At 36.4% G+C, this 15,405-nt stretch overlaps 1 protein-coding gene across 1 annotated transcript in view; it reads left to right on the top strand.

The window, feature by feature from the left end:
* Acss3 (acyl-CoA synthetase short chain family member 3) overlaps positions 1–15,405 on the top strand; it is a 150,846-nt gene that overhangs the window by 132,149 nt on the left and 3,292 nt on the right. The window contains exons 12-15 of the mRNA XM_057758186.1: positions 136–217; positions 2,231–2,353; positions 14,616–14,715; positions 14,803–14,978. Of these exons, the coding sequence (XP_057614169.1) occupies positions 136–217; positions 2,231–2,353; positions 14,616–14,715; positions 14,803–14,978 (481 nt within the window). The remainder of the gene's footprint in view (positions 1–135; positions 218–2,230; positions 2,354–14,615; positions 14,716–14,802; positions 14,979–15,405) is intronic.

The following is a 15,405-nucleotide window of genomic DNA, read 5'->3' as shown; positions in this document are numbered from 1 at the left end:
TTCCCAGCAAATTAATGGTCTGCATTTGAATGAGAAAATTTATCATTTTAGTGCAATGTAATATATTAATAGCTATTATTGATTGTTTTTATTATTTTATTCATAGTAATTTTATCTTTCCTGTGTTTGTTTAAGGTTGCCGTTACCACCTGGGGCTTTTTCAGGACTCTGGAAGAATCAGGAAGCTTTCAAACATTTATACTTTGAGAAATTTCCTGTGAGAACTTTAATATACTTAAAATTTTGTGCTTTCTATTTCTTTGGGAGGGGCTGGTAATTTAAGCAACATGCTTCTAGGATCATAGATCAAAAAGAACTCTTCAAGTTTATACAAACCAGCCTCTAGGTACAAGGATAACAGTGACCAAGTCAGAATTATCCAGACCAGTCATTTGGATAATTACTGCCATTCTCTACACATAGGAAGGTTTCATTTACTCTTACTAACTATAAGTATCAGAGTATTTAAAAATTAAATCCGGTAATATTGGGCTCCAATAATTTTGGACATTTTACTGGACTCCTCTCTACCGACTAAGAGCAAGCAACCGCTCAGAGCTGGAAAGACATTAGGACACTCCACTACACTTAGCTAATGAATAAAATCTAATGTGTTTTCCATACCCTTATCTAGTTTTGACAGGCTTTCTTAATCTTTTATTTTAAAATACCATTTAAAAATAAATAAATTTACACATTAGAGACCATATCCATAAAGCCCAGTTTTTCACCCCTGTGACCCAGGTGACAAAGCTTGGCTTCCTGGGTGTCAGTTTGTCATTCATCTATGTACTGTGTTCATGGCAACATGTGGAGACTACACAGCAGCATCCTGCCCTCACCGTCCTTATTATGTGCCAAGGTAAAGCAAAGGAATGATGAGAATTTCATAAAAGCCATGAGTCCGAGTATTTAGCATTCTGACTTTATTGTCTGTGAGTGAAAGACGGATGCTCTACTCAACCAGACGAATGACAAGGATTAAATAGCTTTCTTTAGAAAGACATCTCAGAGACAAGTGACCTCAACAGCCAAGATTAAACTTTCTCCTGATCGAGTGTGGCACAAATATTTGTCATTTGACTTGACTCCAGTCAGCCAATTCAGTCTATGTGATGGGCCACAGGTAATTCATCAGAGTACAGATACAATTCATTATCATCCAATGACGGCAAGCGATATGCACACGTGGTTTTAGCATGATTGCCTTTAAGAACAGAAGTTTCCTCTGAGCCCCAGTGTATGGTTAAACTGCGTGAGGTACCTTGACACTTGCCTTATTTCCTGACCTCACCCCTTTTGTCATCTACAGGCTTAATAAAAGCATGGGCCAAACAACTTAATCCAGCTCGTGCAGGTTAGAACAGAAAGGGTTGAGCCTAGAACCAACATAGTCTGCCCTTCCCTGTTTCTCTAAGTGGCCTCTCATAAATACTGTATGCAGGAAGAATTGCAATTCCTGAGGGTGTGTGTCTGGACCCGCCCTCCACCATACACCCCATTTTGTCGAGTTTGTTGAAATCTGATAAAAAGGACTGCATTTACTCATTTCAGAGAGAACCACAGCAAGTATTAGAAAGGTTAATAGATACAGAAGCCATTTATTTGAATTTGTTTTAGAGATTAGGCTTAAATACAAGCATCAAATAAATTAGACATATTAAAGACAATAATATGTAATTTTCTTTGTACTTTTTCTCGATTCTTTTTTATGTTGTGATTTCTAAACAACGGTCTATTACTTTGAAATTGGTTTAATATTATAGGTCATAATGATTATTAAATTTCACTGAGGGCTGAGTTCAGTCCTAATCAAAGTCAGTAAACAAGTGATTTTTTTCTATAATTTTTATAGAAAGTTTTTGAAATAGATACAACTTGAAATCTTTATTAAAAATTCCCTTGGTATACCAAAACATACCAGAAATATTTAGCCATCACTTCTCCATTAAAGAAAGTATTTGGGTTCACAAATTTTATAATTCCAAGTTCACATATGTGACTTGAACATATATAAGGACAGTTTAAATTATTCCTGCTAGTTACGGACCAATAATATCTAGTTAGGATTCAAAACCAAAAGCAATTTAACCTCAAAGCTTGTGGAAATAGCCAAGTGCTCATAATAAATCAATTTATGTCCCCTTTTATACTTTAACAAGCGTTGAAAAATGATCATGCCTTTGCCTACCACTGCATGCTAACTGAATATATGCATTCTTGCTTTCAGGGATACTATGACACTATGGACGCCGGCTACATGGATGAGGAAGGTTACCTATATGTTATGTCTCGGGTGGATGATGTAATAAATGTTGCAGGCCACAGGATTTCTGCAGGTGCTATTGAAGAGGTATTGATGAATACTGATCTTCTGTACCAAGTAGTGTCAATGAGCTGTGATGCACTGATGAAATACTGAGGTTCCGTCATCTGGAAACTGACAACGCTTTCATTTCTGAGAAAAGCTAGGTTCTTCTCTCCAACCCCTACCTCTCTGGGTCTTTCTGCCTCTGCTGCTTGTGTGGATTTTCATTTTATCCACACTTAACTCTTTCCTTCCGATATGTTTGGTGAGATGTTATAAGCATTTGTACATACTTGGTCCCTGTGGAAATGCCTGTATACATTTGCTGCTTGCTGCCAGATGCTTACCCATCTTTAGCATCCTGGTATAGTACTCCTTCATCATCAGGCTTGCTTTTAGCCCTCAAGTGATTTATTATTTTTTTTTTATTTTGCTCACAGTTGCTGGAATTTTTTAGGTGTAATTTATAGAAGCATCCACAAGTGTTTTTTCTTTATTTAATTTTTTAATTAAATCAGGTAACTATTTCATTGTACAATCTCTGAGTTTTTAAATATGTATAGATTCTTGTATACATCATCAGAAGAAAGAATATAAAGAATTTCCACATTCAGTAATTCACCTTTATATTCTCACCCTCATAAATCTTGGCAACCCTGGATTTTTCTTTGCTACTAAGACTGCATAACATAAAATTTTATATAAGTAACATAAACACAATATTGCAACATTTTGGGACTATAGTCTTTATTCTAATCTAATAAATTGGTGATTTATTGGAGTTTCTTTGAACATTCATGATTTTGGTCCTTTAACATTTTAATGTAGAATTACACTGTTAGATGCCCTGATGGGTTTATATATCTATTCATCCATTGGACAAATGGGTTGTTCTAATTTTGGACAATTTTCTGAAATAGTATTTTATTGCATGCATTCAGTTTCAGGTTTTTTATATATAGTTACAAAACATAGCATAGTACTTAAAATTTTAGAAAAGTCAAAGTATTTACATTTACTAGCAATTAGTACTTATAAACTACTTAAAGAATATACCCTACCTTCAACAGCCATTTCATTGCTTTAGGCAGTATACTTACAGTATATTTTCTTGGTAATACGAGAGTACCTATGTATGCTTATAATAAACTGTGAAACTCTTCCTTTTCCCCACTGAATAATCTTAGCGTATCTGCCACGAATCAGCCGATGCTATTCAAGTGGACTATTTTTAGCTCACCTGTTTCATCAGTCCAGGATACACTTTTTTTTTTCATCATACAGTTTTTTGTGTTCCCACTGACAACATTTAGCAATTATTTCTTCTTATCATTTTCAGAACTTGGTATTGTTACTAATCTTTAAACCATTAAAATAGATGGATAATGATACTTCATTATGTTATATTTTTGATTGAGGTAACCATTAACCATGTGGAACAGATTCACATGCTTATTTGTCATACATATATATTTTTGATGGAATGTCTAAAAATATGCCTGTTTTGTTTTAAATGTCTTGATCAGTGTTTCGGTAATATTGTTTTTCCAGTATGATTTTTTTCTTTTCCCTGCTGAATAATCTTAGCTTCTCTGCTACAAATGAGCCGATGCTCTCCAAGTGGTCTGTTTTTTAGTTCAGCTGTTTCACTAGTCTAGGAGTCTGCCATTTCTCCAGGACCAGGCTGGATTAGGATTGTAGCCCTGAGGAGGATTTTTAAGGTCAAGTAGTATGTTCCCTGCATTTGCTCTTTCTCAATATCATCTTAGCTTCTCTGGCTACTCTACTTTTATAGACATGATGAGTTTTTCTGTGGCTACAATGAATCCATTCACCAATGTTGATTGCTATAGTAAAACCCATATACATTACATTACAGATTGCCTTGGGAAAGTTTATATCTGAATGACTTTGACCTTCTAATCCATAAGCATTGTGTCCTTCCTCATTGCTGTAGATATTCTTTGATCTTTTTTTCATAATGTGTTTTGTGAACACATTTTGGCAGATTCGTTGCCAAGCATTTGATGTTTATCTGTTGAAGGTAGGGTATATTCTTTTAAGTAGTTTACAGATACTAATAGCTAGTAAACGTAAATATTTTTACTTTTCAAAAAAATTTAAGTACTATGCTATTTTTGCTAACTATATGTAACTAATTCTAAATACTTTTTAACCTTTAGGTATCTTGATATACTCTATGCACAAGCATAATGTCTGAATGTAGTTTCTTTTCTCTCTTTTAATCTGAAGGTAATGCTTATTTTTATAAGAATTTTTGAACTAGATGATATTTCTTATGTGATACCATAAGTGAGTAGTGAAAGTCAACAGGATGGCTAGAAGGGTTCTAGAACTGATCATTTCCCTTTCTGCATTAGATATGATGTAAACCCACCAAGTTAGGCTGTGTCAAGGCAGTATTTTGGTGTTTGTTTTTGTGCTTTTTTTTTTTAATAATGTGGAACTTACATAGAAGATCCTGCAGACTGTCCTGAAACTTTCCAATGTAGTGCTTTTCCTCATTTCATAGCTAAAATGTGAGATTTTTGTCTTCTCTGGCATTCACCTTCACTCCCAGCTATGCAGCAGAGAAGTTCTGAGGGAAGGGTTCTTGGTAAAATTTTCAGTTCTCAGAACCCTCCAGTTCATTTCATGTCTTCCTCCATTTGCACTTGGTCCGGCAGAACTTGTTCCAGGATGCTGTGATTGCCTGTGTCCTCTTCTTCCCTTTCTTTTTCCTGCAGTGACTTATTGTTGGGCCCTCACTCTTCAAAGTATCCCAGAAAATTATTGAATTTTTTGCCTTGTCTCATGACTGGTTGCCAGGATAGAGCACTGACTTTAAAGAGAATACGGAATTCAAATATCACACCTTTATTCACTGTTGCTTGCGTTTGTTTTTAACTGGTTTCTATGTGATAAGCTGACATTTTGCTTGGTCGTTCTATTACCTGGGTTCATTCCACAGTATCCTCATGTATGAGATTCACAGAAAGAGAACAGGTAAGGGTCTGTATGAATCCCGGCATGTTCTGAGGTAGAGCAGGGTGAGTCGGCAGAGATCCATTCTTGGTCTTCATGGGTTCTGATGGGGAAAGCAATGAACAGTTAATCTTTTTGTGTTTTTCTTGTGGAGTGGAGAGACTCCTGTTCTCCCTCCCACAGGGTATGCTGTTTCTCATGAGAAGAAAAAGGTTCAACTTACTTGATGTCCATTGGTGTAATGTGAAGAGTCTGGTGGTCAGGAACTAGTCCTGCTTTTTGCTTTTTTTTTTTTTTTTTTGTAGTATTGATGTGATGTGGAGTGGGGAAGACAAGGCCGGCTTCAAGGCTCCTTCCTTTGTTCCTTCATCTGGGCCTCTGGCAAGGCTTAGCAGGTTTTTCTTGTATTTTTCTGTATATACTTATTGGAAGTGCCACATTTGATAATATATATTTATGTGGACATATAATATTTATTTCCATATATATGTGTATATGTATATATCCATGTATGTATATAATTGGGAAAAATAGGAAATACAAGGAGCAAGGAGTGTAGATGGGGGTAATGGGAAGGTATAGGGATGTGAACATAAGCAAAGTATATATGATTACCATTGAAAATGTCACTATATGCCTCTCTCTGTGCATAATGAATAACGGCAATAAAAATAAAAATTAAAAATTGAAAAAAGAAAACTGATAGCTCTGAAAAACTGATAGTTACTTAATTTTGTCATTTTTACACAAGAGTCTATGACTGAGAAATGTGTTATGAAACTTTCGATAGTTATTTTAGCTGGAAAAATGTCACTGTAATAAGTCTAATTAGAAAAGATAAAGCAGGTCCAGTTATTTAACTTGTTTATTTCTATAGGAGAACTCCAGTATAGTTCCTATACTGCATGGAATAAACAAAGAAAAATTCAATGAAGGAAAAATTAAAGCTAACGTGATTAACAATTCAATGTATCAGCATCAAAAGATTCCAAAGCCCCATTTTTCTCCTTTTAATTGGCAGGTTCATCTTCTTTAATGGCTATGCCTGACTTCAGGTCAAACTAAACAACTTAATTTTTCTTGTGATGATGACCTTATTTTTTATCTTTTTTTAATGACATCTTTACTGTCAGTCAGTGTGATGTTTTTGAATAAAAAAAAATCATAAAATGTCCTAGAACGCATGCCCACCATGCGCTATTATAATATCTTGTTATTAAATGACAACATTTTGTCCTAACTTGAAATGGAAATTTTTGCTTCGTGTATTTCAAAGTGCTGTCAAATGCTGGTTCCGCTCGTATGAACTTTTAATTTCTTGCCTCTAGAAGATTAACGCCAAAATTCATATGCTTTTCTTGTAGCCTAGCTAATCAAACTGTGAAGGTGATGTTTGCAGAGCTCTTATCAGTCAGAGTTCTTAGTTTCCTTACTTTTAGGATAAAAATTGTCAAAGTCAATTATACGGTTATGTGTTGTGGATTTTTACGCTTCCGCTGACATCCTCCTCACCGTGTAACAGCAGAATTCAGGCAAGCTCAAAATGAGCAGATAAAGTAGAAAAATGAAGGCAGCAGACCTGAGTTGTTGATTTTCAACAGAAATATTGTTACAGGGTCTTAGAATATTTTTTCGCCCTTGACTCTAACATGTCTCTTAATATAAATAAATGATTAATTATTATTGAATATTTATGCTTAGTAAGAAACTTTATTTCACATTTGGTCTCTTTTCCTTTTATTTGGAATATCTGTGTAATCACTTACTTATTGGCATGTTTCTGTTTCTCATTAAATATCTTAGAAAATTAATATGCAACATGTGCCTGCAATTTTCTCTCTGATATTTTTACTCTCTCTTATTGATATACCCAACCTTCTGAGTAAGGCTAGAATGTTGATACTTCTAGAAAAAGACTGTGATATGTTTTAGTAAGAGGTGATTTATAACGTACTCTATACCACATGACTTTTAATGCTATTTTACAATTATCTTGTTTTTATATGGCTATAATTTGTGATAACCAGAAACTTATATTTTAGTGTATTTCAAAAGAATGTAAGGTCCTGAATCGACTGAAAAATCCATTTCCATAAATGTAACAGTTAATTGCTGATTTTAAGTATGATAAAAATGCTTACCTATTTCTAATTTTACTACATAAAACTTCTTAAATTTTTTACAGTTTATCTTTTTAAATTAAAGTAGAGTTACATCGGTTCCTCTTTCCTTTTAATCTATTTAAACTTTCCCATATATTTCTCTTCAAATCCATGGCCTATTTTCATATATATGATGAGATTTCTATATATTCATGGATATATTAATATTCATATATATTTTATAGAATGTTTATTATTGCTTATGTATATATGATTTCAGTGCTTACCACTTGACATTGGATAATCAAAGGGCTAAATAAAATTTTAAAAGGGTATTAAATTAGTGAACATAAAAGCAGCTGATAATCTATGAAAATTACTGCCAGAAATACTTTAGAATACTCTGATCTTTCTATTCCTTGTATGAGAAAATGGAGCTGTCAAATACTTTTTACAAATTTAAAAGGACATTATTTTTGCAGACCCCAGTGCATGAAATAGCCTCCTGTGCCTACTTAGCAATAAGATCTATTTTAAACTTTGATTAATCTTTGAAATCCTAGCAAGGAGCTGGTGAACTGAGAAACTTGGAGGAAGTTCAAAGTGTCCTCATGAAAAATGAAACTGAAAATTTCTAGTTCGGGGTTGGTGAGACAACTCCAACAGCAACCAGCATGTTCTCCCTTCCTTAGCTCTCTCTTACTGCTGTAGACAGAAACTATGGGAAAAACACGGGACTCTCGGCCTTCATTTTTCATTTGTAGAAAATGTTTAAGTTTGTTAATTAATCTAATAATATCCCTGGGAGCATGGGACTCTGCTCTGAAAATGCTTCCTGGTAAGTCTGGGGCAGGGTCTTTTAGATTCCTCCCAGGGAAGTTATTCTGATCAAGCACAATGTTCTCCAACTTAGATATTTTGCTTGTTATTTTAAGGATGATGCCAAGATAAGTGGGTCTATTTCCATGTATGTACATTTCCAAATCCTCTCTAAAGACCCCTGGAAATTTCAGTAGACACAGAACGTCTGTAACCATGTACTAGAGTACTTCAGTGGAAGAAGAGCTGAAAAAGCACCCTCCTTTTTCTGACCATGGAGACCAACAGTTCTCATGAAATGGCATGGAGGATGACTGATTTGAAATATTTTTTTAAATTAAAATAATTTTTAAATATTTTGGTCAAAATTATATCATTTCCCCTTTATTCCTTCTAACTTTTCCCGTATACTTCCCTTCTTATTCCCTTCGTGTCCCTCTCTTGAAGCCTCAAATTCATAGCACCCTTTTCTATGATTATTATTGTTATACACATACATGCATGTGCACACACATATACACTTCACTATACAAATACAACCTATTGAGTCTTTAATATTGCTTATATGTAAAATTTAAAAAAAAAACATAACTTCAAAACTTGAGTATGTTGCCTTGGAGACTCAATAAGAGCCCATAAATTCATTAAAACATATAGAAAAATGGCCATATTTGGAACAATAGCAGATACTTATCAAGACAGTCCTGTTTTAAGCTGAACTTCTGTCTTTCATCCTAATGCAAGTTTATTAGGAATAGTTCATTGCCATCATGTGGAGGTGATGTGCAAATAGGGCTTTCACTGTCTTCTCCATAAAATTTTGATCGGCTTCTTTTTCTCAGATATCGTCAATGTGTGTTATGATGTTGCTCTTTTAAATTGTGCATTTGAAACCATCATCTACCATGCAAATATTATGAGTAGAAAAACCAAGGAATCCCTCTCTCTTCCTTTATAGTGCCTATTGAATGGTTGAAAAGCATAATATTCATTGCTACAATGATCTCTATTTAGAGTTGACACCTGTTTCTGGAAAATGGCTTTGTATTCTTACAAACTAAAAATTTATCTGAGCAGATAAAATGGAACACTTTGATATTATATTCCAGGGAATTATGTATGATTTATTTATAAATTATCCTTTCAACTTTAAAAAACAATTGATTCACTAACTATTTTAAAATGTGTCACCATTAAAAAAAGAAAAGTGAAGCAATTAAATGTTAAATGGAAAAAATGTACAGTGTGGAAGTTTTGATATTTATTTTTAGTTAGTAGTATTGCCATACTGGCTAGGCAACAAAATATCTAAATAATATTTTAAATAAAAATACTTTGAAGAGATTACATCATCATGTTACAAAAATAGGTTACAGAAGCTTGGGGCACCAAGGAACACTTCGTTGATGCCTTTAGCTAGCCAAATAAAAGAGCCATTTTCATTCATCAAAAAATGTGCTATTTTGCCTACCAAATCCACGTGTCACTTGCTCTAAGTTATTTTATCATAACTGGCAACTGGCCATAGTAACTACCCACAAAATAAAATCAGGCAGTGAGTTGTCTCTGCATTTGCAACATATGGACTTTAAAAGTAAAAAAGGTTATAAAAACGGAACATTTTAAGACAAGAAACTGAAGTCGTGGCAGAATATGTTGGTTTACAGACTGCCCAGTGTCTGCAGCAGAATGTTTTAGATTTTGGAGACAAAGAAGGAATGAGTGTCTCAAGCACTTTCACATGCCCCACTCTTTGCATTTGTAGGAGTTAGCAGTGTGCACAGAAAGACAACCCAAGCATTCAGAGAAGGGATATTATAATGATTTGTATTACCATTTCCAGTTGGGGCTGTGTGAGGTCACACATTGGATTTGTGCCAGATATCCTGTGTTTATTGAGGATCCCAAGAGTTTTGAAAAGAGAAGGCACAGTTTCAATACGGTTTCATAAAGGAAATCAATAGCAAGTAACAATGAACACTTGGATCTTAAGTGAGCACCTTTCTAATTCTGTTGTGTTTTGTTTTACACACACTCCCCCCATCTTTTGGGATTTTTCTTCTTTTCCAGTTGCTTCTTTTATGGGTGTCCATTTATGTTAGTGTTCCTTATGTTCTTCAAACTTTCTTTTTTCTACTTTCTCCCTCAATAATACGATCTATGTCTACAGCTTCCATTGCTATCTTTGCATGAATGACATCCACATGTGATATTCAGATCACGAGTCTCCTGGATACAACTTTTATACTTAGGAGTCTTCAATGTATCTGAAGGGACCACTTTCGAGGAAAGACACAATGTTTTTCCTAAGTCTAGCAATTTTTAGCTAAAAAAGCAAAACCCAATAAACAAACACCTCAATCTCTTCCAACCAACTACTCAAGTTCACATCTCTCAGGGTTTTTCTTATTATCTTTACACAACCTCTCTAGATTATTCACACACAGACCCAAAATATCGTCTCATATTATTATCTGTTTTGCTTCTTAATGTGATATTTTTACATCTACTACCCCAACATGAGTACACTATAAGACCCTTAGTATGTTACCCTGTCTAAACAGAAACCTCCCTCTCTCAATAGTTTGCTATTTTCCATACTGATATGAAAGTCCATATTTCTCAAAAATCTCCTTTTATACTTAAGTATAAAAAGTCAATCTGAAAATGGAGACAATATGGTAATAAGTTGTATGGTACCGTGAGAAGGAATTGGGGTAGAGCAAAAGGATTAATGCCAATAAGGGTTCATGGAAATGGAGGATCAATGGTGAGGACATTTGGAAATAAGTCAAGCTATTTTGTGTATTGTACAGTGGTGATATATGCCACAAATGGTCTGAACCTATAGATTATAGTAAAGATGCATAAATGTGCACATGAGTCAGGCAGGCTATGTACACATGAGGACACGATCTATGTGGGGAGTTTCCACTTTCTGCTTAATTTATTGTAATTCTATGCCTACTCCAAATATATACCTTAAAATTTCACTCTGACTTTGCATTTCTTATTCCTGAAATTGCTACATTCCTTGCCAGTGCTTCTAAAAGTTGAATTAAATCCCCCAAACAGCTCAATTTCATAAGTAGCAGCCTCTCTTCTGCCACCACCATTGGTCTCCCCAGCCTCACTCACTTATCTCCTGATCCGAATTGATCTTGGGTAGTTTCATTGAGATTTTTCTTGCCCCATCTCCGTTGCCTGGAAAATGTCTACCCATATATTCTTATTGTCTTATGCTAAGGGAAGCTCTCTCTGAAGTCCATATCCTTGGGTGATGTTAGCAGCTTTCAGTGTTACCTTTCATTTAGATAATCCATTTTTGCAGATACCTTATTCCTTTTTGTACCTACATGGCCATAAAAAATTAAACATTTATGATGACTTTTTTTGTTTGTTTTTTGAGACAGGGTTTCTCTGTAGCTTTTGGAACCTGTCCTGGAACTAGCTCTTGTAGTCCAGGCTGGCCTCGAGCTCACGGAGATCCGCCTGCCTCTGCCTCCTGAGTGCTGGGATTAAAGGCATGCGCCAGCACTGCCCAGATTTATGATGACTTTTAAATAACTTTCTTCTCTGATAGAATAAACTCCATGTCTTAGTTAGGATATCTATTACTGGGACAAAATACCATGACCAAAAGGCAAGTTGGGGAGGCAAGGGTTAATTTGGCTTCCACTTTAGCATTGTTGTTCACCACTGAAGGAAGTTAGGAAACAGGTCAGGTTCCCGAGACAGGAGCTGATGCAGAGGTCATGGAGGGGAGCTGCCTACTGGCTTGCTTCCCTTGCTTGCTCACCCCACTTTCTTGTAGAACCCAGGACTAACAGCTTAGAGATGACACCAACTACCACGGACTGGACCCTCTCTCATTGATAAGTAAATGAGAAAATACCTTACAGCTAGATCATCAGGAGACATTTCCTCACTGAGACTCCTTCTGGTGACTCTACCTTGTGTCAACTTCACTAAACTACCAAGTACAACTGACTCCTTGTTAACCTGACACACAAGCAAATCACTCTTAAGTCACAACCCTCCCTTTCTTATTCATCCCCAAGATCTTAAATAACTTTAAAAGTCCCAAGTCTTTATAAATTCAAACATATTAAAAATTTCAGCTCCTTTAAAATAGGCAATCTTTTTTAAAAAGTTCAAGTCTTTCAACTGTTGGCTCCTTTAAAAATCAAAATTAAATACCTTCTTCAAGAGGGAAGAACCAGGGCACTGTCACAATCTCAACCAAGCAAAACCAAGCTCCGCCAGAATAAAGAACTCAATGTCCATTTACCTGGGATTCACTCAGGATCTTCTGGAATCCCCCAAGGGTTTGGGTCGTTTCTCCAGCTCTGCCCTCTGCAACACACATAGTTTGTCTTCTAGGCTCTGGCTGACTCTACTCCATTGCTGCTGATCTTCTTGGTGGTCCTCCCATGACACTGGCATCTCTAGAATGCTGGGGTCCTTGTTGTAACTGGGCTACTCTTTCACCAATAGCCACTCCTAAGCTGTCTTCATAGTGCCAAGCCTCAACTTCTTTACATGACCTCTTTAGTCTTGGGTCTTCAACGGCCACTGTGGCTGCGCCTTCACCAATGACCTCTCCTGTGCCCTCAGTGCTATTATAGTCAAGTGCTCTCTATATAACTCTTCCATGCCTTCAAAAGGGTTACGGTTACACATTCCCAATCTGGCTGCCAGCACGAGGTACAACCTTGGCCACCTCTGGAACACAGCTTCTCTGTGCTCTCAGGAAACACTTTCCTGATTTCACCTTAGTGATGCTGGTCTCTCTTAATCACCACGAATTTCTTAGCTTCAGCTGACTAGCTTCATGTATCCCAGCAAAGCAAAATTTTGCTTTAGTAGTTCTGGTCTCTTGTTAATTCTTCAGCCCCAGCTAACCAAAACCACAGACAATTTGAATCCACAATGCCCAATGGCCGTGATATAGTCTTTACACTTCACTCTGAAACTTCATAAGCCAGGCCTCCATCTTCTGCAGTGCTCTCAACATTCTTGCCTTCCAAGTTCCTAAAGAACATCTCACTGAGCTTTTACCACTCAATGGTTCTTCTAGCTCAAAGTTCCAAAGTCCTTCCACGATCCTCGCCCAAACATAGTCATGTCTATCACAGCAATACCACACTATGCTGGTACCAATTTGTCTTAGGGGTTCTGTTGCTGAGATGAAATACCATGACCTGACTTAACACTTCAGCATTGCTATTCATTACTGAAAGAAGTCAGGAAAGGAACCTAAACCGGGCAGGATCTCAGAGGCAGGAGCTGATGAAGGGGCCATGGAGGGGAGGTGTTTACTGGCTTGCTTCCCATAGCTTATTCAGCCCATCCACTTATAGAATCCAGGACCAGCAGAACAGGCCTGGGCCCTCAGGTAATGATGACTAAATGAGAAAATACCTTCCAGCTGGATTCCAGGAAGGACTTTCCTCAGCTGAGGCTCCTCTTCTGAAGACTGTAGCTTGCATCAAGTTGACACACGAAAACATCCAGTACAATCTTTTGTGCATATTTGCTCTTCACTGAGCCTTGTGCAGTAGCCTTGTAGTTTTGAGAGCATCAAGTATTTGTTGAATGAATGAAGAGAAGACAGAATAAGCTCCAGGAAATGAGCTGTGTATCAAGATTATTGACTCTTCTCTCTTGTTATACATTTGAAAAGAAAAATGCGCATCAGTCTCAGAGGACTTTTGCTCGTATATGTGTGTAAACCACACCTAAGGAGATAATTTAACCATAGGCATCTATATTTCTTGCGGTAAATAAATCTGTGATCGTAGAGATAAAGCTGATTTGCCCTTTATGACCTTGGGGTGAGCACTACAGAAATTGTTCTCCATAGTGGTGATAATCTGATACCAGGGATTCTGTTCATGGAAAATCTCCCCTATATTTGGAGAAGCCTCTGTAGGTGGAAGGATCCATCTATGGAATAGAATGTTCCATTAGTCCTCAGAAATAAATTCACTCTTTTTTGGGGGGCATCCTTGGATCCGTTGAAAAGCACACTTATTAGGTAGACAGCTCTGATATCGAATCAAATACCCCTAAAGCTTCCTGTTAGAGAAGGCCTGTGTGCTCTGTTTATGTACAATACCCACAACGCATTTTCTTTGACTTCATCAACAAGCAATTAAGGTGAAGAAACAATCTCTTCACTTTCCAGGGAAGCCAAGCAATTTATCTTTGTTACTGTCGGCCTGCAGTAACTACCATGGGGATGCTGTTTGCCTCAGTTGAAATGATGTGAACCTGTAGGAAATTGCAGGAAAGCGGCTATGGATCTCACGATTCCCTTTTCTAAAGATATTAAGATTATATATGCATATATAACCTTAATATATATATTTTCTAAAGCATGGCCTTTTTTCTTGCAGTCAGTCCTTTCACATGGCACTGTTGCTGACTGTGCTGTGGTTGGCAAAGAAGACCCTTTGAAAGGTCATGTTCCTTTAGCCCTCTGCGTGTTGAAGAAAGGTGAGCTGTCTCTGTCGTCCGTGGCTGCTTGGGTCAGAATGATTGGCATTAGTTTTGCTCTTACCAGCTCACTTTTTTTCTCACTAGATATAAATGCAACAGAAGAACAAGTCTTGGAAGAAATCGTGAAACATGTTAGGCAGAGCATTGGCCCTGTGGCTGCTTTTCGGAATGCAGTTTTTGTCAAGCAGTTACCCAAAACGAGGTCTGGCAAAATTCCACGGTCTACGCTGTCTGCCTTGGTCAATGGCAAGCCTTATAAGGTAAACAATTCAGATTCTATAATGCTGAGTCCTGAAATGATTTTGATCATGTGTGTGGCACAAGCAAAATTCTATTAAATTCACATTTTCAATCATGAATTCTATCCCCAGCAAACCTTCATACTCTGTAAGTATGAGAGTTTGAGAAAGACATATTGATTAAATCATATGCTTTACTTATAGGAACTGATGGGTGAACTTTTGAGTTTATCAATTTTGTACATTTCAAACAAACTTGAAGAAATTCATCTCTTTGAACTAAATGTATATTTTGCTTCATTATAATCACTAAAGACCATCCATGATGAGAAATTGAAGTTTCTGAGAAGTCTAAAATGTTCTAGGATATCAGTGCTAATTGATTCTACTATGAAGAGAGACAATTGTCTTAGGAAACTTTAGACTGATTCAAATACATGAATCTGTG

Source organism: Chionomys nivalis, chromosome 25 (assembly GCF_950005125.1).
Source record: "Chionomys nivalis chromosome 25, mChiNiv1.1, whole genome shotgun sequence".
In the NCBI taxonomy this organism is placed as follows: domain Eukaryota; kingdom Metazoa; phylum Chordata; class Mammalia; order Rodentia; family Cricetidae; genus Chionomys; species Chionomys nivalis.
Note: the sequence above shows the minus strand (reverse complement) of the source record. Positions and strands in the feature narration are given on the sequence as shown.